Consider the following 27,311-nt stretch of genomic DNA (forward strand, 5'->3'; position numbering starts at 1 on the left):
TATTTTTTGGGGGGGGGATACCTTGAATCCAGCATTGAGGATGTCAGTGTAAGGCCTGTGCAAAGAGTCAGCATCAAACCTAGAGGTTAAGAGGTGATGTACCTTTAAAGAACAGGACTTAATGCGAACAGGCTGGGAGAGTTACAGACTGGGCCTTCTCAGGTGTCAGCCTCTATTAGCACTTTAGAAAGTGGGAGATCAAGGTCTGACAGAGGCACACATATCTCTGCAAAGACTCAAGAGAGATCAAATTTGCCTATTATCCAGGTTACTGTGCTGTTTTCAAGAGGTCACGCATGACGCCGTCCCAGCTATGAACCCGGCGCCGGGCGAAGTTGTGTGTGTGAAACCAACACAAACATTGTTTTCATTCCAACCACACCTTTGATTTCTCTACCTGACTGTTACTTGACTCTTGACAGCAGAAAGGCCGTCTCAGACCACAGGTGGCAATGCGTCCAATTACACAGGGTCTGTAGGTTACGATATGTGTGCATGTCTTTGTTTGAGAGGGCCAAGAGTTGTTTGAAGGGAATCTGTAGAATCCCACTGTCACACAAAAGCCTGATCCCAATAAGGCCTGTGACACATGCCTCAAATGCCATCTGATTCATATTAAAGTTCTTCTGGTCGGTTCGGAGGGGCACAGACTTGTATACAGTAACTGACAACATTTCTTAGACCCATAGCTTGACGGGAACCAGGGACAGGGGTGAGTAATGGTTCCAATTTGCTCTAGCTAATCTATCACCTGTTGCTTCACTCGCCTACAAGTGGTAGCAGTTACATCTGTGGGCTCATTCACAGACCCTCAAAAAGACACAACTGAGTAGAAGATGACGGAGACAGGGACAGAGAGTTTATGTCTGTTTTTTTTTTTTTTTTGGTGTTTGCTTGAAATCACTGAGCCTACTCATGCTGAAGAAAAAAAAACAAAACCCCATCCCTTCCTAATTTTTTGAGTACGTTTTCTGCTGGTCCAACCTTGAACCGTCCCGCTTCCAAAAAAAACGCGGCTTCCTGCATGTATCTGCATTTGTTGTGTTTATATATATATATGTGTGTGTGTGTGTGTCTGTGATGAGTGACTGCTGATTGAGGGTCAGTGCTGAAACACCATAAGGTCCTCACTAAACATGTTACAAGTGTTTGTATCAGCATCCTTGGGAGGAAAACTTGGTCTTGTAGAGTAAATGCTGATGAAATTGCAAGCATATTGCTGTAAACACACAGCAAGAAGTGGCCTCATGGTGGTATGTTCTCCATTTGCTCCTTGTTGAAATATATCTAATGTGAAACACTGTCAAACCAAAGTACAGCAGTCAGACAGGCCACATGCACTTGAGCATTCAAACGTGGCAACAGACAGTTAAAAAGATTTGCACATGTAAAATAAAAACGAGTGAAAACACCAAAGACTACGTAAATAACTTATTTCTCCCGACTAACCCGTTTAATCTCATCGAATCCCCTGATTGTTTCTCGTCTTTTTAAAAATGAATCCAAAAGATTGCCAAGTGGAATCTTCGAGGGTGGGAAAAATAAAGTCAATGCGAGAGTGCGAGTGTCCACTTGAGGATGTCTGCAAATGCCTTCGAATGTCCAATAAAAAATGACAAATTTTATAGCGGAACTAAACAAGTTAAAAGCATCGTACAAACTGTGTCTGTTTTCTTTCTAGAGCTTATTTCCACATTCTTTCATAACTGTACAGTTTAAAACAAATAATGCATCCGTTATTATTAAAGGCAAGAGGTTTTCAACTCGTAACATGTTACAGCTGAAAGTCAGGAGGCTCAAGCCCCACTCTTTTGCCTGTTTCTAGATTGATCAAAGTAAAGGTGGATATGGCATTTCCAAATGGCGACGGCCATTTTTTGGCTTCTTTATACCTCTCCAGAAACCAGAGTGTGACTTTACAGTGACTGCATTCATCTTTTATACAGTCTGTGATCTTAATAGTCTGTGATCCCTAACTAGAACTTTAGAACCGTACATTTTCAGACTCAAACTACACTATTTAGACTATATTCCCTCATTGACTTCCTTTATCTTCTGAAAGGACTGTCAAAGCAACAGGAATTCACATTTTGCATGGTAGTCGATATAAAGGCCCAGCTTCTCCTGCTCTTTGATCCACCATCCCCAAAGATGTTATTTATATCCCAATCAAAACAAATATCACACAGTTGAAAATGTGTGTGTGTGTCAGTGTGGGTTTGGCTGTGTGTGGGTGAAGGGCTGAAAGGAAACCAGTAGCATGTGTGGACAATTCAAGATCTTTCCAGCATAGCTTGACCTGAGGCAACCTCAAACAGAGCCTGGATACCGTCTGCGTCATTTAGGAGGGTGTTTGTGTCTTTGTGTACATAAGAAGAATGATTGTGAATGATTATGATTGAAGTTATCCTACTGAGACAAGGATAGCTCTGCTCTTTAATAGTTCAAGGGAAACACCTGGATGTAATAGCACAATGTTAACATCTGCGCTTCAGCAAAACACTAGAATCATATGTAACAGAATAATGAAAATATCTCTGGAGTTATGACAGGCCTAAGCCCTGCTCAGAGAAATGCTAAAACATCCTGCTCATAAATAAAATGAAGTTGTAAAGACACGTCTGAACATTATGCAATCGAATTCAATATTGCATTTTTTGCAAAGGTTTATAAACATGTCAAACATCCATGTGTACATGTGAATATGGACTGTGAGTTTTACACAGCACACAGTGACAGGCCTGTACATGCAAGCTTAAATAGAATATTGTTCATATGAATTATGAAACCAAGTTCCTTTCTGTGGAAGTCTGATTCTGAAGATGTGCTCTGGCCATAACCATGAACTCTTACATGTTTATAAATGATGATGAACTGCTCATTGAATATTGCAAATACACCTGCAGATGTATAGCACTTCATTTTATTCATAAAAGATCGTCAATTAATGGTTTGGGTAATTTTAACCTAATTTTTTCTCTTATTTTCTAAAAAAAAAGAAAAACAAAACTTTGTAAAAAAAAAAGGGCCAACAACAGTATCTTGCATCGGCCTTACTCAAAATAATAATAGTTATAAAAAAAGACTACACATGTTCACTTATAAATAACTCAAACACATGAATATCAATCCAGCAAAGTGGTCAATATTTAAGAAAACAAATGTAACATTCAGAGTGTTCTTTATTGAGTTCAGTGTAGTTTATTCACACTGTCCTGCAGGTTTTCTAGAGTTTTTGTGAGAGCTGCCAGCGCTTCCCTTTTCTCTGTAACACTGATTATTCATACTGATTATTCCATCAATCAATAATAACTTATAACTGGTAGCAGCACACTTTTTTGAATTCTTACATTTTGGCAGATTTGCACATAATTGGTAACACCGAGTAGGTACAGTGTGGGCATTGGAACATTTATGGAGGAAATTCAATTTATCAACAACCTGTGGTTCACACCTTAATAAAAATGACTTGCAAACTCTTTCTCCTTGAAATTAGATAGCCGAAGGCTCAATCCAAATGACAAACAAGAGCAGTGATATTGGGAATCCCTGTTTGATAAAACAGTGATGGAAAATGTTTGTTGTTTGAGAAAGAAAGAAAGAATCAGTGTAGCCTTATCAGCCAAAACAGCACTGAAACCAAACGTGCCCAAAACATACAAAAGGCTCTTCAACTCCACCCTGAAGAAGTGCTTCTCAGCAACAAGGAACACCCCCCCCCCCACCTCCAAACCCCCAAGGAATGCAAAAAAAAAAACTTTTCCTGTAATTTATGCCTCATCGAGAGAGCATGCTCATTGACATTTAACTGATGTAGTCATCTGTAAGGACCAACGAGGTAGATGGACATTGGGGGTGTGTGGCTGTACTGTGTGATTGCTGTGGTGTACAGAGCATTGCATTGTGTGGTGTAGTCTAATTCCAGGTGGACAAAGAAGCTAAGGGCTTTCTGCTGACAGCAGGACAGGATGCGTGTGGGCGAGAGGGTTATACGATTCTCTGACATCATCATCAATGAAAATGACTTAAAAAGCTCATTTTGGTAAACATGCACAATTCCTCCTCATGATTTGATGCACGTGGGAGATATTGCTGACATTCTTTGAAATTTATGCCACAGTTGGATGTCTGTGTGTTTGAATATGCATCTGCAGCATCTGGCCTGGTAAGTTCAGGGAGCTGAACTCTGAAGGATGTCCTGCGCCTACACATAATCCATGAAACCCTCATAGGGATAAAAGGGTTTACCACACACACAAACTCAAAAGCCCATTCACATTTTTCTTCACTGCGGTTCTGTTTGTATTGCATGTCAGCCACACCCTTCAGGGTTAAAGCCACTCAGATGGATATCATATCAGTCCCGCTGCAGACATACAATCCTGTGATAGGCAATACATTAAACACACATTAATACTGAAGGAGCTTGTAATTAAGTGAGGAACATAAGCAGTTCCTGTGAATGTACAAAGTGTTTCACCTTGCTCAGACTTTGCCTAATGCTTACCAAGAGTGTAGTGGGGCACTTTCTTTGATGTGTTAAATGTACCGCTCCCGTTGCCTCAGGTTTGCTTAAGTTGTGATGTATAATGAAAAGGATATGTTTGTTTTGATTTTTTCCAGTAGATTTTGCTCCCTTTTTGTTAATGCTCGTCTCTGTTGCTGTTGATGCCTTTTAAATCAACACTACTTTAAATTACTATAATCAATATCAGCGGCCTTCCAAAGAACAAAGCCTCAGACACTTACAGCCTGCCAGTTTCTGCACATGTGGCAGAAAAGGCAGACTTTTATGATTGCCTAGTGTGTTTCTCACTGGCATGTTTATATACTTTACTTGTGAGTGGACATTTACGGTGACACTGAATGCTTAAAAATGTTAACGAGCAAGTAAGTGCATGTTAGCGAGAGCTGAAGCCGCATGTGTTTTGTGTACTTGTGCATGATCCCCCACCTGGTCCGTTGAGGAAATCTTTGATATTGAGGCAGAGCAGAGGGGGAGGGATGCCTGTTTTATTATCCACCTCTCCTGCTACTGTCTGCAGCCAAAACACATTGTAGTCCAGCGACTCAGGCAGAGTCTTTCCTGGGTCTGCAGAGACATTAGGACATCAAAGGGACAAAAAAAGAGCATTAAGAAAGGAACAGAACAATAAAGAATATTTTAAAGTTTACTGATATCAGAATACAAAAATACTCTTTTTTTATAGCATCTTTTATACAAGGAATGAAGCTCAAGGTGCTGAATTATTGGAATGTGCAATGGGTTGAAAATTCCTTTTTCTTTAAATGTGTTCTATATCTATCCTCACCTAGACACTTGTAGTCTGAAGGCACTCCTTTTAGAGACACGTCAAACACTGACAGCTCCATCCTCTGCTTCCGGTGATGGCAGCTGAGCAGAGCAAAAGGTTGCATCACTTGGAGGTACAGGAGGGGTTCCAGCACTTGGTCTCCAGCCCCTCTTCTGCCCGGCTGCCTCACTATGGTCACGCCCAGTGCTTGGCGGGCCGAGGACCGGCTGGGAGTTGGTAGGCCGTCCAGGGAGAGGAGGGTAGTCCTTGGCAGTGAGGAGGCTGGCTGGGAGGTGTTGCTGTTGAGGATGTCTTCAGCTGTCAGGCCTGCGAGGGAACTCTGCGCGGTTGGAACGGGGTCTGGATTCAGGGAGGGTGAGGCTGGAGAAATCTCAGAGAGGATCTCCGGCTGGGAAAGGGAATCTTTTCCGATCTGCTGTGAAACAGACAGATCCATTAAGAGCTGCGCCAAGCTTTATTTTACCTAAGATTCACCGTATTTATTTGAGACATTTATTCATGAGAATGCTAGAAACACTAAAAGGTGATTCGGTTCGTCAGGCAGATTTTAAAGATTCTATTGACTGTTGTATACACATTGAATAACAGCAACTAGCTGGTCACAACAACACATTGTGGCAGGTAAAAATGGTGATTTGTGTCATTGTTATGGTCAAGAACAACAACTTCACAGTGCCAAATGCAATGTGTATTTTATCTCTATTTTGAGTGGGACACTGATGAGCCAATACGATTTTCAGTTTTGGATCTGCCTACGTCCTATTAAACCTAACTAGGAGTTTTAATATACCCCATGCATGAGCGTTCAGTTTTAAGTCAGTTAGATCAGCTATAGGTGGAGGAAACTGTAAAATGACTGTTCAATTCATGTTCTAAAATAGTGAGATAAGAATCCCTATACTTAAATACAACAACAACCCTTACATGAATGATGCCCCTTCCTCTTGGTATAAATAATTACACCAATAGAGAAATCCCGGACTCTTGTGAAAGCTTTGATGTCTGATGGTTCATGTTTACCTTCTCCCCTTGCTCCTTCTTCTCTGGTGTGCTGGGGGTTTCTGACAATGACTGGAGAGCCTTTGGGGGACTGGCACAAGCATAGGTCATTACGGACAGCCGGCTAGCGGTGAGAAAGATGTCGAAAGGGATGAAGCTTAGGTTCTTGGTGATGGTGGACTTGTGGGATGGTCTGGCGATGCAGTGGTGGCTGGCACCACTCTGCTGCTCTATTTGGATGATGCGAATGCGAGTGCTGTCACTGCCGAAGCCGCTGTCCTGCCCAGTCCCGCTGTGACGAGACGAGGAGTCGCCGCCTGCCACTACATCACGACTGCCACGCTTCTGCTGACACTGATGTACCTGTAAACAGAAACAGTCAAGGTAAGGCTGATTTTACTTTTACCCTGATGTAGAGAAAACAAGACCTTCATTTCTAGTCACCAACTGAGGTAGAAAAAGCTCGGATAAATCCAAGATTCAATTGGCATCTTTGCCACTCGACCACGGGTGTTAGAATGGGTTTTACTGTAGAACAGGGCTCCTCAGCATCCCTGTAAACACAGCTCCCAAGATAGACAAAGCTGTTTCTACCGTGGACAACATGCCACAATAATTTAAAAGGATTTTGCAGGCAGCTGCTAGCTAGCAGAACTTGAGAATCGCTGTTTTTATATTTATGTAAGACAAGTCTGCTACTCTAAAGTGTTCACCTATGAGCTAAAGTGGTTGTGCTCAAAGCTGAAATACTCAGTATATTGAACAAGGGTTTTTTGTGGTGAAAAAAAACAACTTTTTTTCCAACACTACCTCGTAAAAGTTGAACAGTGAAAATGTGATTCAGGTTACAATTATTACTCACTTATGAACTGAGTTTATAACCTTTTCTGAATCTAGAAACAATAAACAAAAACAAAAAAACTTCAATACAAATGCAACACAGTACCAAACTACAATGTAACTACTAAAACCATCAGTAGTCCTACCTACAAAGTACACATTTTGAATACCCCCCCATACACACACACACACACACTGTGACTCCCAATTTCCACAAAATCCTTGCGCGCCGCTACACACCAAAGGACAGCTGCAACTTGAACAATTACCTGAAAACCTCAAGGATGTACAAAAGCTTAAAACATGTTGTGAACCTGAAACTTCAGTTTGCATTAAAAGGAATGTTTTATCTTAAACCAAACCTGTGGATACTGTGTTTTCATGGATCACAAAACAAATAAGAACTATTTTTTTGGATCCTGTAATAACAAGAAGAGGAAAACCAAATAACTCGCCTGACTGAAACCATGGACAAAGGACAAAAGAAGGGGAACGTCATAGCCACAGAGAAATTAAAGGCATGTTTTGGTGCTTTTTCTGTGGTCTTAAAGTCATTATTGGAAATGTCTTTTCAAGACGGTCTCACTCTGACAATTACAACTGTTTCATATAGTGAAATTGTTTATGAGTATTTTGCTGCTTGTTTTTTAGGCTCTGGTCTAACAAACAGATTTCAGCCTCTGTGGCTATAAGGGCATAAAATATATGACATTAATGAATGAGAGTGAACGGCTGGGTTTTAAGCAACAATGAAAACAAGCTTCTTCATTCTGCTACCTAAGCAGGGTGTCATGACAGACTATAAAGAAGCCACTACTTGCTCCAGTTGGACGGGAACAGGACAAACATATCATGTCATGTTTATATAAAACAGATATGTTTGGCTAAAAAGCTGAAATAAACAGAGGCTTTACTTTCAAAAAAAAAGTTGCGAGCACATGGAAAATATTAAACATAAGCTGATAAACAAAAACCTAACAGCAACCCCCCCCCTCTCTCACACAGCATGACAACACAGAGAGACATTCAGAAAAATATAAAATAGGGAAGTAAAAAAATGGAAAATGTAAACAAGAAAGGCTGTTTCAGTTTATTCAACCACTGCGTCACGTCAATTAAACACTCCACCTACAGCTATAAGCTTGTCAGTTATCTCATAAAGACCTGTCTAATAACCATCATATACACTGTTACTGTAATAGTAAGGTTTCCCCCCCCCCCCCCTTTTTCTCATCTAAGTTGCTGAGCACGATCAGTTTGAATTAGCTACTGCTGTTCTTTTGATACATGATTATGATGAATTGGACAAAGGGGAAGACAAACAGTATTTGCGTTTTCATCAGACCCAAGGTATGTCCCTTCCTATCCCACCAGAGTCTGCTCAAACCTGCACATGGTTGCCATTACAGCATGTTCCCTAAGCCCTCCACCCCCTCACCGCTCCCTCCCACCCACTCCTTGAGAATTTTAAATGTATATTATTGCTGTGGCCGAGATAGTGTTTCAAGACCTCCAGGCAAATACTAAACCCACTGGCAGCAGATTAGACAGAATACTTGACTTATTAGATATTTCCTATTCTAAACAATGTCATCAAAGGCTAAGAACAAGAGCCATATAAAATGCTGCAGTATGCCTGCCTGCCTGTTCTGTTCTGTCCAGGCTCATGTGTGGGGCTTCCATAAGATCGGCCTTGCCAGATCCCTCTCCTTTCCCTGGCCTAATGAGGACAGGATGTGTGCACTTCTTTTCTGTAGAAACGTAAGATTTTCCAAGCAACGGGGAGAGGAGAGAGGGCAGAAAAGGGCCTGGACCTGTCTCCATGTGTGTTGTGTTAAGCAGGTCAAACTTCTACAGAGGTAAAGAGGTATTTGAAAAGTTATTCGGTGAAGGCAAAAAACGTCCCTTTCCAAGTGGTGCAACACATTGGAAGGGACAAAAAGAGTTGCACAGCAGCTTTGAAAAGAGCAAGAGCCAGGAGAAACTGCCAGATACATTTACGCTTGTCAGTCTCTCTTCCCAAGATTAGGCTGTACACATGCATTAAAAATTATAGCAAATTCTGCCAGTTCTCTTGAACCTCACTACTAAGAGAGTGCCCCCTAAGCGCATTCTTTGACTATATTTAGATGTGCTCACAAGTGGAATGATTGATAACATGTATAGCATTTAGGAGCTTAACAAAAAGGAAACATAATATTTGATCATATCATTTGTGCATTCACAACAAGTACACATACTGTACACGATGGCGGTCTCTACACAAGGGTTAGACTTCAGCTGTAGTATTAAAGAGTGTCGGTGTTTCTGGGCTAAGTTATATCCCCATTGCACTTACTCACTAAAAAGGGAGCAGATAAAAACGGGCTCTGTTGTGTATATGATTTAACCTTTAGCCAATTTATTCATTGACAGAGGGTAATAAATTCAGAATACAAACACACACCGTAGCTGCAGCCCTGGTCCCAACTGAAATCCCCTTTTCCTACAATTACTTTCTATTACATTATATAATGGCTGCATTGAAGTGCTGTTTCCAGATCCCAGTGCAATCTTTCTCCGAATGTAGTTGATCATGAACTTGTGACTACATACACTTATACACAATCTCTCCCAAACCCCCGCCAGCCAATCATGAGGTCATCCCCTAAGAGTCTCTCGGCAGAACATTCTGGAAAATGGAGGATAATCCCCAAAGTGTGAAATCATGAGTCTCCCAAGTGCCAATCATATCATGGTACATCTGTACGGCTTCTGACCCCCTATTCCTGTCAGTGGAACTCAAAAAAAAAAACTCGGCTAGAGGAAGGCTAATATGTGGAAGCAAATTGTGTATCTTGACTGCATCAGAGTTTAATGGCTTGGCCCCTGCCGTGCTACCCGCTATTGTTTACAAAAACCATTAAGCTTATACAGTACCAGGCCTCTGTGCTTTTGTGCTAATGAAAGAAAACCTCAATACCGGAAAACCTCATCTAAATCAAAAGAATAATAACGATACTTAACCCAATGCCATAAAAACTGCAATTCATTCTCTTATTTTCTTGTGGAAAACAGAGGGAGGAAGACATTAATAACATGAAGTCACTTCTCTTTGTACACCATAACCAGCGGTCACAAAGCAAAAAATGGCATCAAAGATAGTCATTTAACATAGTCAACTTTGTTGCAATAACAAAGGCAACCTGCTTTGCACTTCAACTGAACCACAACAAAGAAGCAAGAAAGGTCGCGGCCCTGGGATGGCTAGTGCTTCGAGAGAGACTGTAACGGTACTTCCAACACGGTGTACTCAAAAGCACAGGGCGCTTAGCAGGGGCCAGTTTTTACAAGCTCTCTCTCTCCGATCCTGATGTTGGTGGGTGAGTTTTTTCTCCTCCGGGGTTTAACAGCATGTTTCTCAAAGGAGCATGAGAGACAATATCTTTTTAGTTCTCTCCTCCCACATTGAAGGCTCCATAGCGTTTATCCTCAGCACCTCAATCCTTGCTTTGGGCAGAAGTAGAGAAATAACAAATGTGAGAATAGACAGTGTGTCTTTCCCCCTGATGCCACTTACATAAAGGGAGAAAAAGGGGAAACATCCGTGTGACAGTAATAATTTACGCATGTTGACATTCCCAAAGCACTGTGTCAGTTGAAACACTTTCCACCCAAAAGACTTACTGGGGGAGAAGTGAAGGAGGACTGAGTGACAAGGCTAGTCTAAACAGAGAGAAGTCTGTGAAAAAGCTAACTGAAAAAACAAAGGAAAGATTCAAAGACAAAAAAACAAAAATGTACTGTAGAGTTGGTGCCTTTTAATCAGCAGCTATATGAAGTTATACTTGGGAAAGTGTTTTATGCTCTAGAGTGTTAAAAAACAAAGATATATAAGGATAAAGGCTCGGGAATGAAAATAAAACATTGAGTAACCAATGCCCGTCTGGGAAATTACAGTATTCTGTCAAACATAAGACATGACACTCGTGGCCAAAGCCTCTTTTTTTTTTTTTTATAGATGACTGAGATTCAAAACTACTTCTCTCCCATACCAGAGCACACAAGTTTGGTTGAAAATACAATACAGGTTTTGTATATTAAAGGAGACTTGATTATAGAAGTCTGACATTCAGCAGCCTTCAATATCGTATTCAACATGTCAAACGTTAAATGTGAGCTCATCATGTTTAGTTGGCCTTCCCTGAATGATTCCAGGATTTCAGAGGCACACACCAATCCCATCATGCCCTGCCTGTGAGCTTTAGCAATCAAGAGTGATTTATAAGGTCTTACAGAAAACACCCTAAAAGTTAAACAGTAGACATATTGCTTCAGTCACCGTCAACAATTGTACCAATCTAGACCAAAACCCCGTTTCAGACCCACCAATCAAATCCACTGCTTGGGTGGTGGGGGGGTAATTATGAGGACTCCTAAGAATTGTTCCATACTGTTCCAATCACACTTGCTGTTTGGATAAGCGGGATGCAATGTAAATGTATTTGTCATTGAAGGAACTGCTCAAAATGCCAGGAGACAATTTCTAGATTAACACCACAAGTGTGCTCTTAAAAACAAACAACGGGGAAAAGTGGATCCTCTATCATGATGTAAGCATTTAGGAATGATACACAGACTTCCTTTGTTCATCTGACAAAGTTGTCCTGTCCGGGAGCACATGCTGCTGCTGCTGCAAGGACATTACAAGCAATAGGGATCGTTCATTTTGAGAAAATGATTCCACACAAATGATCAGCAACGCGGCAAAAACATAATGCCATTTAAAAAAAAGACATACTTTATGGTAAGTAGACTTGGATTTGCACTCTTCTAGTCTCCTGACCACTCAAAGCGCTGCCTCACTACATGTCACATTTCCCCAGTTGATGGCAGAGATTGTTACTCCAAGAGCCAAACTACCCAACAGAACGATTCCATTCACACACAATTTGGGGTCGGGCGTCTTGCCATAGAATACTTTGACACATGTGACTGCAGGAGGTGGTGATCGAACCCCAAACCTTTGGGTTGAGAGATGTCAGTCTCTACCACTGAGCCACAGAAAGAGAGAAAGCGAATGAGAAGCAGTCGTACCCTGGGGTTTTTGATTTAGTTATGAGGTTTGTGTCATTTTTGAGAGGCTGCCTCATGATGACAATGGTGTCTAAAATTGTTGCTGTGAAGCGTCTGTCTCTGGGTAAGCCGTCGTTTTAACATCATTAGCTTTGGTATTATGTTTTCAATGCACAAAATACAACACCTCCACCACCAACAACATCAATAACAGTGACAAAGGCCACGTCAAAACAACACTGCCTTTAGCATGGCTTAGCTGTTCACGAAGCAGAAGTTTATGGACTCTCAAAAAAGTACAATACAAGATCCCCTGTCCCCTCCACTGGGCTTGGGAAAGAGAGATCACATAAGAAAGAAACAGCCAAGCTGACCAAATAAACAACATAGTTCAAGTTGTAGAAGCAAATTTGGAGCCTATTCAGCTGCACCTGGAGGCCTGCATGTATTGGGGGAGTTTAGATAAAATCAAGACCTGTTCAGCTTTGCAGCAGCTCTGGCAGTAAGACAAAGTAATCATAAATCTTCCTATTATTATTATTAGTATTTTCTGGACTATTCCAAATGTTGGAGTGTGCAGTGCTTCTAATGATTCATGTATGCCATGCACATCTAAACTACTTAGGAAGCTAAAAATAGATTAACTGAAACTGGTGACATATAGACTCAAGCTCATGTCCTCATTATCCAAAATATCTGAGCTTTGTTTTTGTTTTTTTCATCAAGGGATGCCAACTTCATCCGGCCTCCTCTGGGATGTGACAGACGCAGATTATTTCTAAGATCAGTTTTTGGTCTTTTTATGCCTTTTTGGAGACAGGACAGTGGATAGAGTCGAGATCGGACCAGAACCTGAGCTGCCCAGCCACCGGGTTCCCCAGAAGCAATTATTTCACTGCCACTGTAGTTTCAGCACAGCATTTAAAGGGGTTGCTGTTTCACTTGTAAAAGAGAAATGGGGAAGATTGGAGATTGCAGCAAAAGCACAAAAAAAATCTCACTTAAACCATTGAAGTGTTTTATTAAGATGAAATCCACGATGGGGGAAACCTGGCTCCTAAGGCACCTGGCACCTAAACCCACAAAACTGGGGAAGCCTGGCTTTCCTTGGCCTCCGAAAGAAAAAACACCACTGGTTAGCACATGTGCAAACATGCTCTTACTTTACCATCTAAGTTACAGAAAGCAAACCCAATACTCTCCATCACCTGTTATTTTAGGTGGAATCTTGCTTTTACTTATGCAGTGGGGGAAAAAAGTTACCTTTCTCACCTCTTCAGACAAAATTTTTGCTTTTTTTCACTGAACAAAGTCTACTATGGTATGTGGACACGTTGCCATGGACTTCCTTGCTTTTATTATTCCCCTTGGTGTGTGACCCTGTTTCCCTTGGAGGCAGAGAGAGGGCACTGCTGATTCCTTCTCACCTGAATTGACACCTGATCCCAGGGTTCAAGGAGGGGCCTGGTGCCTATCCTCAAAGGCAACTGCTTATTTCAAGGCTCTAATAGAATCTCAGCCTCTGTGAATTTCTATGGCGTTTTCACGCTAATTTTGCCAAAGCTGATTGAGGAAAAAAAAAGCAAATTCAGCTGCTACTGATCTCTAAAAGATCAGGTTTCTGAGGGGACAATTTAAGAATGTTCCAGAGTTATGCTTCCAGGGGAAGGTTGCTGGTAGTGCTGGGCTGACCAGCGAGGTGAGTTGTTATGACTGGCTGTCAATTAGCAGCTGATTCACACAGGAGGGTCATTGAGACTTGAACGATAGAGGGGGAAAAAAAAGATTCAGCTTTCATAACAAAGGTAAGGCAGCAAGATGAACACAGGCTATGAAAATATGTATGTTTAAGATAAGCTGAGACAACGACGCTTACTTAACAGATGTAAGACAGCCAAAATGGAAAAGTAGACGCCTGTGCAGGGAGCCTTATTTATTATTACTCTCAGCAGAAACAGAAAAAGGAAAATAGTACCAAGCATGCTTGCAAGAGGTCATGGTGAAAGGGATCTGGCCTCCAGAGACTATTAATAGGTTGACTTGGCCAGGTTGACTGGTTAAGAGCTGTACTCTCAGGACATCAGCCTCCACATTTACAGAGCCAGGAATCACAGCAAACAGCGGATTCAGACTTCTTAGAACTTTTTCCTCAAAGTGTCGTGGCTATCTCTGTTGATTTCTTCCTTCCCCTTGCATTCTTTGTCATACAAGCCCCTCTCAACGTGTCTCATCTATTTGACTGCTCTGTTCCTTTCCTAAGCTTTGAATCTTCCCTCACATCTGATGTCTCCCTCCATGTTCGCCCAGAGAGCACATAAAAGCTCTTTCCGACTCCTAAATGTCCGGGAAATTGCTGAGGTGGACAGAGAAAAGCTCAGTCTATAGATCTCAACAGCAACAAGACAAAATGAAACACTCATCACAGAGAGGAACCATCTTGGAAACGGTTTACATTAAACATAAACAGACAAGGATCAAGATCTGAGCCAAGCTTGTCAACAACACCTTGGCTAAGATAAGCCAAGTTATTCACTTTCAACATTCTGCTCATACTCTCTGGTTTAGCTTTCATACATGAGAATGAAAGCTAAACTGTTACACAAGAGCTAGAATAGGTGACCAAGATTTCATTCTCCAAATGTTAGCCGGTCAGACAGTAGCGTTTGGAGTGAAAACTGCAAAGCCTTTTTGTCATTATATTTACCTGCAAGCAAAAGTACTTAGTTTAGGGTGTCCTTACTGATGCATCTATATGACAGTATGAACTTTGGGCAAACTGGATGATTGGAAATGTTTTCACTGATAAACTCCAGAATAGGCCTATACTCATTTGTTCTTACCAAAAGACCTTTGTGTAAACTATCCAGCACGTGTGTTATCGAAGATTTAAGTTAACATGTGCGGATCTGATTGATGTAATTGATAACCTCAGAGAAGACAAAGCCTCGCACCCCCACCCGATAAATTTGGGATTCCCCCTAGGTTGGGAACCCAATGTCTTAAAGGACCACCATTTTTTTTCCCCAGTCAGGAGCGGTGCCAGTCCCGCAGACAAAGTCACGAATGAGAGAAGACGTAGAGCATGGAGGTGAGCAAAACGATGAAGGGGAAGAGAAAGAGGGTCAAAGCCAGGTGATTAAGAATTAAGTAGTTGAAAAATTCTTACGGCCTCACAACGTCGACTGATGTGATGACACAAAAAAAAGAAGGAAATGAGAGAAAAAGGGCGAGAGGAAGTAGAGATAAGGCAGGTAATTGGTGATAAAGAGCTTTCCCCCATGTGTGTTGAGTAAAAACTGTAATTGAGAGGTTCCTGTGAGGTCTGATACCTTGTCCTGAACATGGGTACTGCCTTACTGTCTGTTTTTGAGTGCACTGGCATCAGTGTGTATGTGTATGTGCCTGAGTGTTGGAGGAAGTCTAAAGCCCTGTTTCTCATGCATGTAATCATGCCAGGATGAGGTGGAGGATGAAGCTGAGCGGTACTTCCCCTGCACCAGAGGGTATTTTCCTCTCACACTGTGGTACAAGCACATGGCTGACCCAAGCTGCTTCTGCATGTGAAAGAACGAGAGATAGAGAGGCACAGGAATCAAAAACACAGTTTAAAAAAAAAAAGAAAAGAAAAAAGCTTGTGGACACTCAAAAACATTTATAAATAATTATTTAGACCTTGTGTTTGAAAGCTGATGTAGGTTTTCAAAATCCAGGAGCAATACTTGAAATGAAACACTGTAGTCCTGCATTGTTGTGCTGGAGGACAGCGCCCAAGTGTTGCTGGGAAACCAGAGATGTATTCAGTGACTCAGTGACGTACTGACGTGGCTCTTTTCAGTAGAAAAGCAAACTGGTTCTTAGACAGTTCACACTAGCACTAGCACTAGCACCAGCCCAGAACTAGCCCCAGGTTACCTTTGGAGGAATGGGGGTGAGTGTTAGCAACATCAGGCCTCAGAACAAGGGCATACTTATGCACATTAAAGTGTGACAGAATATGCCAGTACAAAATGATCAGATATTATGCACCTTTATAATATAAAATAACATGTACAAACACATGAGGTTAATGTTGTCTACTTTTACTTCAATCATGCAATGTTAGGTGAAACAGCAAAATGTTTAATTATGATTATAAACTAAGTATTTTTGTAACCATATGAAAAAGATGTTGTATAAAGAGCACATTTATTTTATAAAATAATTAGCCGACTTTAAAGCTGTTTCAGTGACAAACCTTCCATGTGTATCATTCTTTCACAGCAGCAGATTCAAGCATAAATGAACTGTACACTACTATAAATGATGGGTAATTATAGGCTGTGATTAGTCTCTCTCTTCTATTGCCAGTTTTTTTTTTCATTCAGATTTGATATCAAACTATTCAATTTAACTCCCTTTTCTGTTTACAGAAAGATGTGCGGCGTTCCTGGTGACAGACTTCTTTGAACGAGTGACATCATCGAATATCCGTTTGTAGAGTTATAAATATATTTCGTGTCGACAACTGGTGCTAATAATATAATGTGGACAATCCCGATGCCTTCTTGCTCCTCTCTCAATCCTCAGTGACTTCTGTGTATACACAGCCTTCTGTTTTTATTAAACTCTTGCGGAGGACAATGTTAATTGTGAAAGCAGAGGTGCTTTTTTGAAGCCCGTAAACAACCAGTTCAAACCAGATGCTTGAATACCAGGAATGTTAAAAAATAGAATCCTTTGACAGGTTGTATATAGAAAAAGATGGACACATGCACCAAGTCTAGATTCATATACTGTGTAATCTTCCAGTAAATCTAATCTGACTCATCCGTTAAAAAATCCAATTTTTGATTACAAAAAAACAAGATGTTATGTGTTTATGGTGTGACTAATGCTTGTACTTGGGCTCGATCAGCTTCTTGCAGAGCAAACAGCAATGGAAGGGAAGCAGCCCTCAGGATCTTGTTTCTAAAAATGGGATGCCATGATGCTGCAATTACAACAACACTAGAGGGCTCTGCAGCTTGTAAAATGAGCTTCTGCAGACCAGCACACAACCCTGTTTGAGTCATACTCCCCCCCCCCCCCCCCCCACCCCACCCCACCCCCCCTCTCTTGCAGGGTGAGAGGCAAGCAACTGGACAGATGTGCTTGCCAAAAGAGTAACAACACTGAGATTGATGGCGGTACAAATAGTTTAACAGTGAGTGTCCGAAAAAGCGAAGCCTGACAACATGTAGTGCGGGTAACCTACAGTTTCTGAAGACGCACTGACCAACCTCAGTGTTAACACAAGGTTACGCTCCATAATGGCACTGCTTTAAAAACTGGATGAACTGAGTGAAGAACAGAGTATAACACACATTTAATAACATGCTGTAATAAAAGTAAAAGTGAAACATACTGAGAGTTTCAAACAACTGTGACTGGAAAATGTAATATTGAAATTGTATTTTTTTTAATTAAAATGAAGGTGTGCATATGTCCCCATGCATATGTCCTTCATTTTTTTAATACTGAATGCATGATCATAATGTTATCACTATGGACTTATGGGCCTTAACCATCTCACTTAAACCATGAAAGGGCAGTAATTTCACAGTGGTAGGTTCTAAGAAAAAAAAAAAAAAAAAAGAAGTTAACTCTTTCCATCCCTGAGTTAACTGGGAGATGTGGCTGGGGAAAAGGAACATAACACTATGCCTGCCACTGTGCCCTTGAACAGTAGCCTTAATCCCCAAACTCCTACAGTATGACCTGCTCAGTATGAATGCATAGAAAACTGGAGTCATGCAATGTTGTGTGTGTGCATACGAGGACTTGTCTGTATACACTGCCTTGAAAAAAAAAAGGAACATATCTTCTTTAATATATAGTGAGTGTGAGTGTGTGTTGTGTGTGCGTGTGTGCGTATGTAGGGGGGGAAGGGGGGTGTCTTACACGGACCTCCCAGAATAGTTGCTTGCTGAGCTTTCTCATTCTGCCTTGAACCTGGATGAACCTTCTACAGCCGTTAGCTACCCCTTGACAAAATCAAGCCATGAATCATTCATTACAGGTCAAAGGGGGGGCTCAGAGATCACCCAAATCAAAACCAGATGCACCACAGACGCCTCCTCAGTATTAACTGTATAAACAACTAAACAATGAATAAATATGTCAGAAAAGTTCACACTATAGCTTTCACATTTTATATTTTGTATAATGCTTCACTGTCAAATCTGACAAACAGACTGGCTGTGAGGTCTCCATTTTAACACTTGATTTGCCTGGCCTGCTTTGTCTGCTATGTGAGTGCACTGTGTACAATAAAAAGGTAGTGTCTATATAACCACAGGTACAGTAGCATTTGTCAAGCATCTTTGTAGTTTAAACAACAACAACAAAGTAATCGTTGCACTAACAACCCTTTAATGATTCCTTATTTTCCCCCATGGAAAGACAAAACTTTGACTTTTTAAAGCCTAAGAGGGTTGGAGTTATGGGACACAGACACTGGACATTAGTACATACAGTACATCTTTTAGTTAACTGTAGATCCCTACTAGAACCACATTCCAGTAATACCAGAAACAAACAGCTGCGTTGCTGTCCAGCCCATTAGAAAATGCAGAGCTTATGTAGCTCTGCTGTTACAGTTGCAATATTATTATAAAAGAAAATCCCTGCACATGATTTATAGCCAGTTGAAGTCACTGCGTTTTTTTTTTGCAAACACAGTGTACTTGGCAGCAGAAAAGGCAAGTTTAGCTCCAAAACTGTCTGTTGCCTGTACACTGTCATAGTATTAATCTGTTGGTGAGTTTGTTCTACATGATAATGTACTTTATATAAACGTATAGTAAAGCAGTTTTCTGGTTATGAATACAATATGCATTTCCAGATATTGTTAAATGAAATTAAACCGAAAAGAATGTCGATTAAATGCTGGCTCCTACATACAGTATATTCTCATTAACCCTCACAGACACTATCTGGATGGGCAACGTTAACCCCTGTCTTCTCAGTCCTACGCTGCTTAGCATATGGACTGTACTGAATCGCTCGCAGCAACTCAGATAATTCAAATTAAGTAATTCCCCTGTGAGCAAGATCTGTAGTTGGCATGTTGAAGCAGCTGGAGAGGAGCGGCGTAGTGGAACTGGACTGTGGGTCACATCTTTCTCACCTACTAGGGAGACCACAACATGATCTAAAATGTAGGTTTTGACACTCTAGCCATCGCCTAGGAATACCAATCCCCACACACCTACGTCTTCAGCGTGGCATAGAAAGCAAAACCACGATTGACAGCAGTACCAACAACCATTCAAGCCCCCCAAAAGATTAGCCAAAAATTGCTCTCTCAATTACCTTCAAGCATCTAAAAAACACTTAGCCATCAAGTAGCCAGGTTTGACCCCCCGAAAAGCTAAAAAGCATATGATGATGATCCACACCACTTTGATCTACACAAGATCAGTGTAAAAACCCAATGAAAGTGGATAAGGTTAACAATACGCCTGTGACAGAGGTATCATTTCTAATCAAGCCAATTCCAACAAAAAAAAGCAGAGGATTCCAACGCAGATAATTAGACTCAGGGAAAACCATAAATAGGGTTATTGATTAAATTTAGGTAAAAGTTGCGATGATTGGACAATGGAGAATGCTCTGTTATTGAGTTTTTGTGAATTGTTGCTTTAGCTAAATTGCAAAGTCCTAGAAGAACTGTAGAGTGTTGCCCTTGAACAAGATGCCAAAGCCCTGATGAATTAGCTATAGATACTCTTGGACCAAGCTGGAAATTAATTATCTTCACAGGGAAAGGTGACAGCTGAATGTGGATTTGTCAGGGTCAGCCAGACCAGCATGAATCAGCCCCAGGCCTCCGTTGGCACTGCCAAACTGACACTGTCGTTTAAATCCTGAGTTCCTAAGCCAATAAGACAACCATGTGCTCTATTTATATAAGGTGATTCAGGAAATTATGACCCTCACTGGTTTGTTGTACTCTGTTTCAAGAAGGCTAAATAAGAGCCAGGGACATACGTGCTGGGGAAAAGGGACCGGGACAGCCTGGCCTTACTAGAGGACCTGCTGTACATGTGCAAGGATTGGGAGGAGGCCCTTTCTCACCTACAAAGTATAACCCTGCCAAAATGCAATATCAATCTAAGTATCACATAAGTTGGCCTTCCCTCGCAACCTTCAGGGGCCTCATAACTCTACTGCTCACTTCTTTAGCTTGCAGTTAAAATGTGCTCCAATCTGATGCCAATTGATAGGCCTAAACCTTCATATATTACAGGTATAGCTATCTGCTTAACCCCAGAACTTAACCAGCATTAGTCAGAGGCCATTATTTAGTACCAGGCATGTGCTCATCAGGTCAGGTGGTCGTATATGTTAAGCTTGATCCAGAGGCCTTACTTCTATTAGCATTAGATTCCAAATATCCTGTCACACCGCTAGTGGTTAAAGATTTTGATGGGCAGCTTCCTAACCCTAGGCCCAGAAAGAATCATTTTTTGGGATTGGACACGAAATCCACATGGATGACAGACTATTCCCCAACCATCAGTGAGGCTATAAAGATCGTGCAGCAAACCCAAGATCCCCAGGATTTTTTTGACCTCCCTCCGACAAGGTTGTTGAAGCCAAAGCCGGCCTTGTTTTTTTGCACGTGTGAAGACTTCTTTGACAGAGAAGATCTTTGTGTGGTTCTGATCAATGCACCTGCAACAGGCTACTATTTGTGCATCTAGCATTGACACACAAGTGAAGGTACAACTTCCTCACAATGACTAATAACTTCAGTATCACTCTGTAGCTCACTTTATTTCATCCCATTCTCTGTCCCATCCCCTTCCCTTCTCTATGACTCCAATTCCCACTACAGCTAGTAAATATCTTTATATTGTGTTCCATTAGAAAGCTTCATTAAGTGGTCAGACAGGCGAATGGCGCCTGAGAGCTCCCCATCCTGTAAACAACAGAGAGGGTCCTGAGAGCTGTAGCTGAGCACGGGACAGTAAACTAAGACTACATTAGAGAAACGCTCTTCGTGAGTAAATATTTAAATGTGGGGGATTCACCCGAAGAAGCCTGGCGCAAATTTTCAGGGCAAAGTTTTATGAAAACACTCATGATGGATCTTCTTTTAACAAAACTGGCGCAGCTCAATGCAGTGTTTAATTATTGGGTGTATGTTGTATTTCATGAAGAAGAACAAGAAAATCATTTTCATCATAAAACCAGGCCTCTTCTGTCTCACCAAACAATCAGCATACCATAGGATTACTAATACAGCCCTTTAATTTCATACTTCAATCTGAATGTAGAAGAATATACATAGACATTTTGATGAGAGGAAGTCAAAACTAATGCAATCGTTTGTATTATTAATGTTAATAACTGATCATTTTATCTACCTCAGCACTTTTCTCCGGAGTGTCCATCCACACCATGTTGTCTCTGAGAAGCTGCTGAAGGAGCTGCACCTGGGCAATACTCAGGTAGAAATCCAGACTGCTGGTCACGTTTACCTCCAGAGAGTGGCCACACACCACCACCTCCTAGACAGAGATGAGGGAGATAGTAAAAGGGTAAATAGGCGAACAAGCAGAAAAGACATCCAATAACATAGTATGATTGTTTTTGCCCTCGTGTCCTGCATCGATCTTCTAACCAAAGACACAGTGGTGTGTACGCAGAGATTGGCTTTCCATGACATTTATGTTTTCCTTGGAAGTACACAAAGAAAAGCCATGGTGCCATCAGTGGTCAAGGTGAAACTGAGCAAATTTGGATTTGGAGATCATCACCCTTTTTGTATGGTAAATGGACTTCTGACTACTCAATGTGCTTTTACACTACATGTCACACATACCCATTCACACACTGATGGCAGAGTTTGCTATGTAAAGTGACCATCAGAAGTTATGTTCCACCGACGAAGCAGCAGGAGCAATTTGGGTTTAAGTGTCTTGCCCAAGAACACATCGGACATGTGACTGCAGGAGCTGGGGATCAAATCCCAAACCTGCCGATTTAGAGACGACTGACTCAAGACTGTATGTATCTGGAGGAGTATTCCACAAAACAGGATTATACGTTTATGATTCTGTAATATGCTTATGAGAAAAAAAAACCAATATGCGGCTAACTGCATGCTTTCTTTAGTACCTCATTATAAGGAAAACTATGTTCGCCTCTGATACCTGATTGTAGTAGAACAATTTGTAGTTTGTAAATCCAGCTTTCAGTGCTTGGTTTCCAGTTGTTACTCTGAATTGCGGTGATCCATTTCCTCTCTTTTCTTTAGCTTTCGGAAGTCTGTAAAAGCAAGCTCTGGCTTCTTGTTAAATCTGTTTGTACAGTTGGTCTAACTAGAACCCTCTCCAATTTTAGTAGTATTTTCTGGGTTTCCACAGCATTCAGGCCATAGACTGATGAAGAGACTCATTATGTGTTTTCTGCCTCTCAGTGGGTGTAACCACATGAATTAAGCCTACTGTGATGTCACATGCATTGCCCCAATACTCTTTCTGTCACTCAAATACCTTTTCAGTTTAGCTGAGGTGTACATTAATGCCTTTTACCCTTTGCTAACTCCAATGTCCCAGCCACAGTAAGCATTTCTTACCTCAGGTTGGAGCTACATCTATCAGGATATCACTCAAAAGGCTAGCATAAACCACACACACACACACACACACACACTGGTATTAATATACATGTATTTAGCCACTATTATGTAGACATAATCCATTTAGACCAACTGTTTCAAATCATTTCATAATTTTTTGTATTCAATATCCAATGTAAAATTAATGTTAAAATTCAGCTTTTTTTAATTTCATGTATAAAACATAAATAATTGTCTTTATGATTAGACATGTGGTAGTTGGATAAGTAGTAGCAGCAATTTTTTATTTTTTTTAAACTGATTGTAGAAACAGATTATAGACTGCTGATTATAAAAAAAAATAAAAAATCCACTATAAATGCATGAACCAATTGAAAGCAGGGAACATTTTAAAATGTATATACACTGTGCAGCAAGTCACGTTTGGATTATGTGTGTGTGTGTGCAAACTATGGATTAGCTGTTAGCCATTGTCAAGGGGCACATTAGAGTGGGCAGATGAAGCACCAATGAAGGAAGAAAGAAGCCCTGCCAGAAAACATCAGCTGTATAAGCAGAAACGTTTGAACTCTGTGGGTCAAAAGCCTCCACTGCACTAAGGACTAGCTGAGGGAGTCCTAATAAGGAAGTTACTGTAGGAAGCAACGCATACATTTGACTGACATCTACATTAAAAATGTCTATTTTCAAGACAATGGATGGTGAATGTAATTGTTACAATCATGGATATAAAAGGTGATGTTCACAGGGGAAACTTTGTCAGTTTAAGTGGTAAGACAACAAAAGAAGGCTTAACCGCTGAATGAACATCACAGAGAAACACTTGTTTAAGCAGATCTGTACATTATTGTTATTAACTACCAGATATATAATATAGACATTAGACTTGTTTCCTGTTGTAATTATAATTTATGTTATGATATCGATACCGTTAAGAGAAAAATGTAATGTTGGATTCTTTACAAGCTGTGTTGAATGAATACAGACCTCTGGTTGCCCACAGTCAAGAGACAGGTTCTTGCTGAAGATGATGGCTGGCGCAGCAGTAACCCGAACAGAGAAGTCAGTCAGGATAGGTGTCAGGATTGCCCTTCGCTCCTGGTGCCTTCTGATGCTGAGCAGAGACACATAAACAATCAACTGTCTGCAAAAAAAACTTGTACATTGTTCTTAACCTGTGTTAAAAAAGAGAGAAAAACTATGTGATGAATTTGCATATTTACACAATAAAACTGCATCCCTAACATTCTCAAGGCTTTATTTGCTTTATTTAGCACATTTAACTCGACACAGTCAAAACTCCTCATGTTAAAACCAAACTTTTTTTCTCTGTAGCTGACAAGAAGACACATTTAAAACTTCAATTAAAGAGTCAAGATTGAGCGGCGCCGGTGGACTAGTGGTTAGTTTGCGGGTCCCATGTAAAGAGGCTGCAGTTATCAAAGGTTCAAATCTGACCTGTGGCTCCTCTTCTGCATGTCGTTCCCCACTCTCTCTCTCTCTCTCCCTTATTTCTGACTCTATCCACTGTCCTGTCTCTACAATAAAGGCACAAAAAGCCCAAAACAAATCTTTAATGAACAGATGAACTAAAAGTAAGAGACAGATAGCCTAGCCGTTATGTCGCGCACCCCATGTACAGAGGATATTAGTCCTCGTCGCAGCGACCGTGGGTTCAAATCCGACCTCGGCCCTTTGCTGATGTCATCCCCGACTTTCTCCTCCCAGCATTTCCTGTCTCTCTTCTGCTGTCCTATCCAATAAACGCAAAAATGGCCCAAAATATAACTTAACAAAAAAATAAAAAGAAGAGATTTTAAAATAGTTTGCCTCCCAAAAGCCAGACCTGTGAATTACTTCTACTGTAAGAGTAATGTTTTTCCAACTTTTTTACTCAAACACATTTTAGCAGGAAGCTTGAATATGGTGACACATGCAGAATGAGACTTTATACGATAAGTCTCATGTGGGTTCACACCTTAATAGTATAGAAACTTCTCAAATCAACTCTCTGTATTTCACTTATATTCATTTCCATAATCAAGTTGTATTTGTGGAAACATTTGTTCCCAGTAAAACAAATATACGCGTGGGCTTTATGAGGTGGTGTGAATTGCCACATCTGCTGCTATTAAAACAATCAAGTGGTACAGCTTCCAATATTTACAGTTGGCCAGGATTATAAAAGGCCTAGTTTCTAGGTGGCCTTTAGTACAGTACTTAACTAGAACCAATATCATATTCACCGCCGCTACACAAATGTGCATTACCAGTGCCCTCGAGGGATTATTTTCTGACACATTTCTTTGCCCGTAGAGTTTAAGGGAGACCTAATTCGAAGGTAAAATGATCTGTGAGGCCAATTGGTGTTGGCTAATCTCCCCTCAGACAGGGATTGAAACAATGAGTGTCTCGTTCCAGGAGACAGGTGCGATCATTCACCAGCATGGAGGCCTGCAGCTCGGTTTACCAGTAATATGGGTTCCTCTGACTGGGCTGGATAACTGTGTGTGTGTGTGTGTGTGTGTGTGTGTGTGTTACTATGTGTTCTAAGCTACACAGAATGGACATTGAATAAATACATCCATGGCATGGACCAAAAAAAGACTGGCATGCACAGTGTGGCTGACAGAAGGGAAGATGGGTGGAGTTCAGTTCACAGCCTTATGACAGGTTTCTTCCAACACGAAGTGACATGTGCGGATCTTTTCTGTGTATTCATGCTGTATTTTCTTTCAAATTTCTGGAAGCTAATGAAGGCCACTGCAGCAGCTACTGGGATTGAACTAGAAAAAAACTACAGAGTTAACATGCCACAAGTCCAAAGGGAGAGATAGAGTGTGTGTGTGTGGGGGGGGGGGGGGGGGGGGGTTTGATGTAGGAAATGAGGAAAAGGTGTGAACTTTGGATGTGGTGCGTGTCAAAACTTGTTAGCTGAGGTGGTGTATTTCAGTGGGTGATTGCAGAAGACAAGTAAAGCGGTGATCATGACCCCCTTGAAGGAAGCATGTTAGAACATTCTACATGACATCTTCAGTTATGACTCCATATTGATGGTGGCTGATAATGATGTAAACAGTACAGTACACAGCAGGACAGCAAAGTCCATGTTGTGACACAATCTCAACTGCTGTTCTTTCCATAGCCTGGAGAAGTTGGGAAACTGAGGAGGCAACAACCATAGCCACATTCATTTTTGTTTTAAGACAAAAGAAAGTACAGGTAAAGAAAAAAAAAACCCACAAACTTTGACTTTTTCAGCATGATTTAGTTCTTCAAAGCCGTTTTCACATATGCACTTCTGATAATATCTAGATAACTGCCCTGCATATTCTCCTGACCTGGCAGTTCAAGAAGGGGGGGGGGGGGGGGGGGTCTCCCGAGGTAAGACGTGACGTAATAAAAAAAAAAACGGGGAAGTAGCGGACGGCGCAACAGAGTCCTCTGTGCTATAATGAGAATATTCTCCTTTAATGATACGTGTAGTTTGGCGGAATCACACTATCAATAAAGCAGCCGTTTAATTAGGTGCACGGAGATCGTTGTGGTCGTGGGCAGATACAGAAGTCTATGCAGCGACTCCAGTCACAGAAAATAAACGTCACTCCCCCCCTCCCATTGGCTCGATGTGAATTCTCCTGATTATATCCTGCTGCGTTCTCGCATCAGCCCACTCGACTTGCTGCTGAAAAACACTCGGAGTCTGGCAGGAGAAACTCCGGGTGAAGTCTGAGGGAAAATGTGGCTCTTTGCATTCACACATAAAACTCCATTTCTGCAAGTGTGAAAGCCCTACAAGACGTTTCAGCTCTCATCCAAAAGGCTTCCTTAGTTCTGAACCTTGGGCTCAGCCTCGGTAACAAGTCGTCTTCAAACTACTGTAATTTACAAGAATACAATACTCTAGGTCAATCGTCGAGGTCAAAATGTTAGGTCATGCTGTAATCAAGTTTAGAAGTGAAGTAAAGTTCTAAAGCTGTAAGATAGAAGAAATTTGAGTCCACTCAAAAGGCATTTACAACTTCCTCAGCCCAACATGTGAGGCCAAAATCTCACTTCATTGACCTGTCAGACAATGTAGTGTTGGCGATAAGGCCCAAGCAGCCCTGTTGTCATCAACAATGAGACAAAACGAGGACAACAAAAACATTTTTGGATTGGATTCAGACTCAGGAGTTCTTTGCCAACACCTTTCCAAATAACTGCATGATCGCTTTTAAAATTCTTAATCTAAATACACAAGTTTAAAACAAATGAGAACTATCAGCACCTGAATGCACAGAATCTGGAATTGACCTAATTCTGCCTTAAAACAATAGATCAATGTACGGAGGCTGTAGTCCTCCAAGCGGGCGGCCCAGGTTCAAATCTAACCTGTGGCTCCTTTCCTGCATGTAATTCCCCACTCTCTCTATCCCTGATTTCCAACTCTATCTACTGTCCTATCTCTTGAAATAAAAGGCACAAAAAGACAAAAAAATAAATCTTAAAAA

At 41.1% G+C, this 27,311-nt stretch overlaps 1 protein-coding gene across 1 annotated transcript in view; it reads right to left on the bottom strand.

The window, feature by feature from the left end:
• The window catches only part of LOC132983433 (intermembrane lipid transfer protein VPS13B-like), a 282,789-nt gene that overhangs the window by 75,976 nt on the left and 179,502 nt on the right, over positions 1 to 27,311 (bottom strand). Inside the window, exons 33-37 of the mRNA XM_061049726.1 lie at positions 23,806 to 23,932; positions 21,602 to 21,745; positions 6,336 to 6,677; positions 5,313 to 5,727; positions 4,955 to 5,092 (exon numbers count right to left, since the gene is read on the bottom strand). Of these exons, the coding sequence (XP_060905709.1) occupies positions 4,955 to 5,092; positions 5,313 to 5,727; positions 6,336 to 6,677; positions 21,602 to 21,745; positions 23,806 to 23,932 (1,166 nt within the window). The remainder of the gene's footprint in view (positions 1 to 4,954; positions 5,093 to 5,312; positions 5,728 to 6,335; positions 6,678 to 21,601; positions 21,746 to 23,805; positions 23,933 to 27,311) is intronic.

The sequence above is a fragment of the Labrus mixtus genome, chromosome 11 (assembly GCF_963584025.1).
Source record: "Labrus mixtus chromosome 11, fLabMix1.1, whole genome shotgun sequence".
NCBI lineage: Eukaryota > Metazoa > Chordata > Actinopteri > Labriformes > Labridae > Labrus > Labrus mixtus.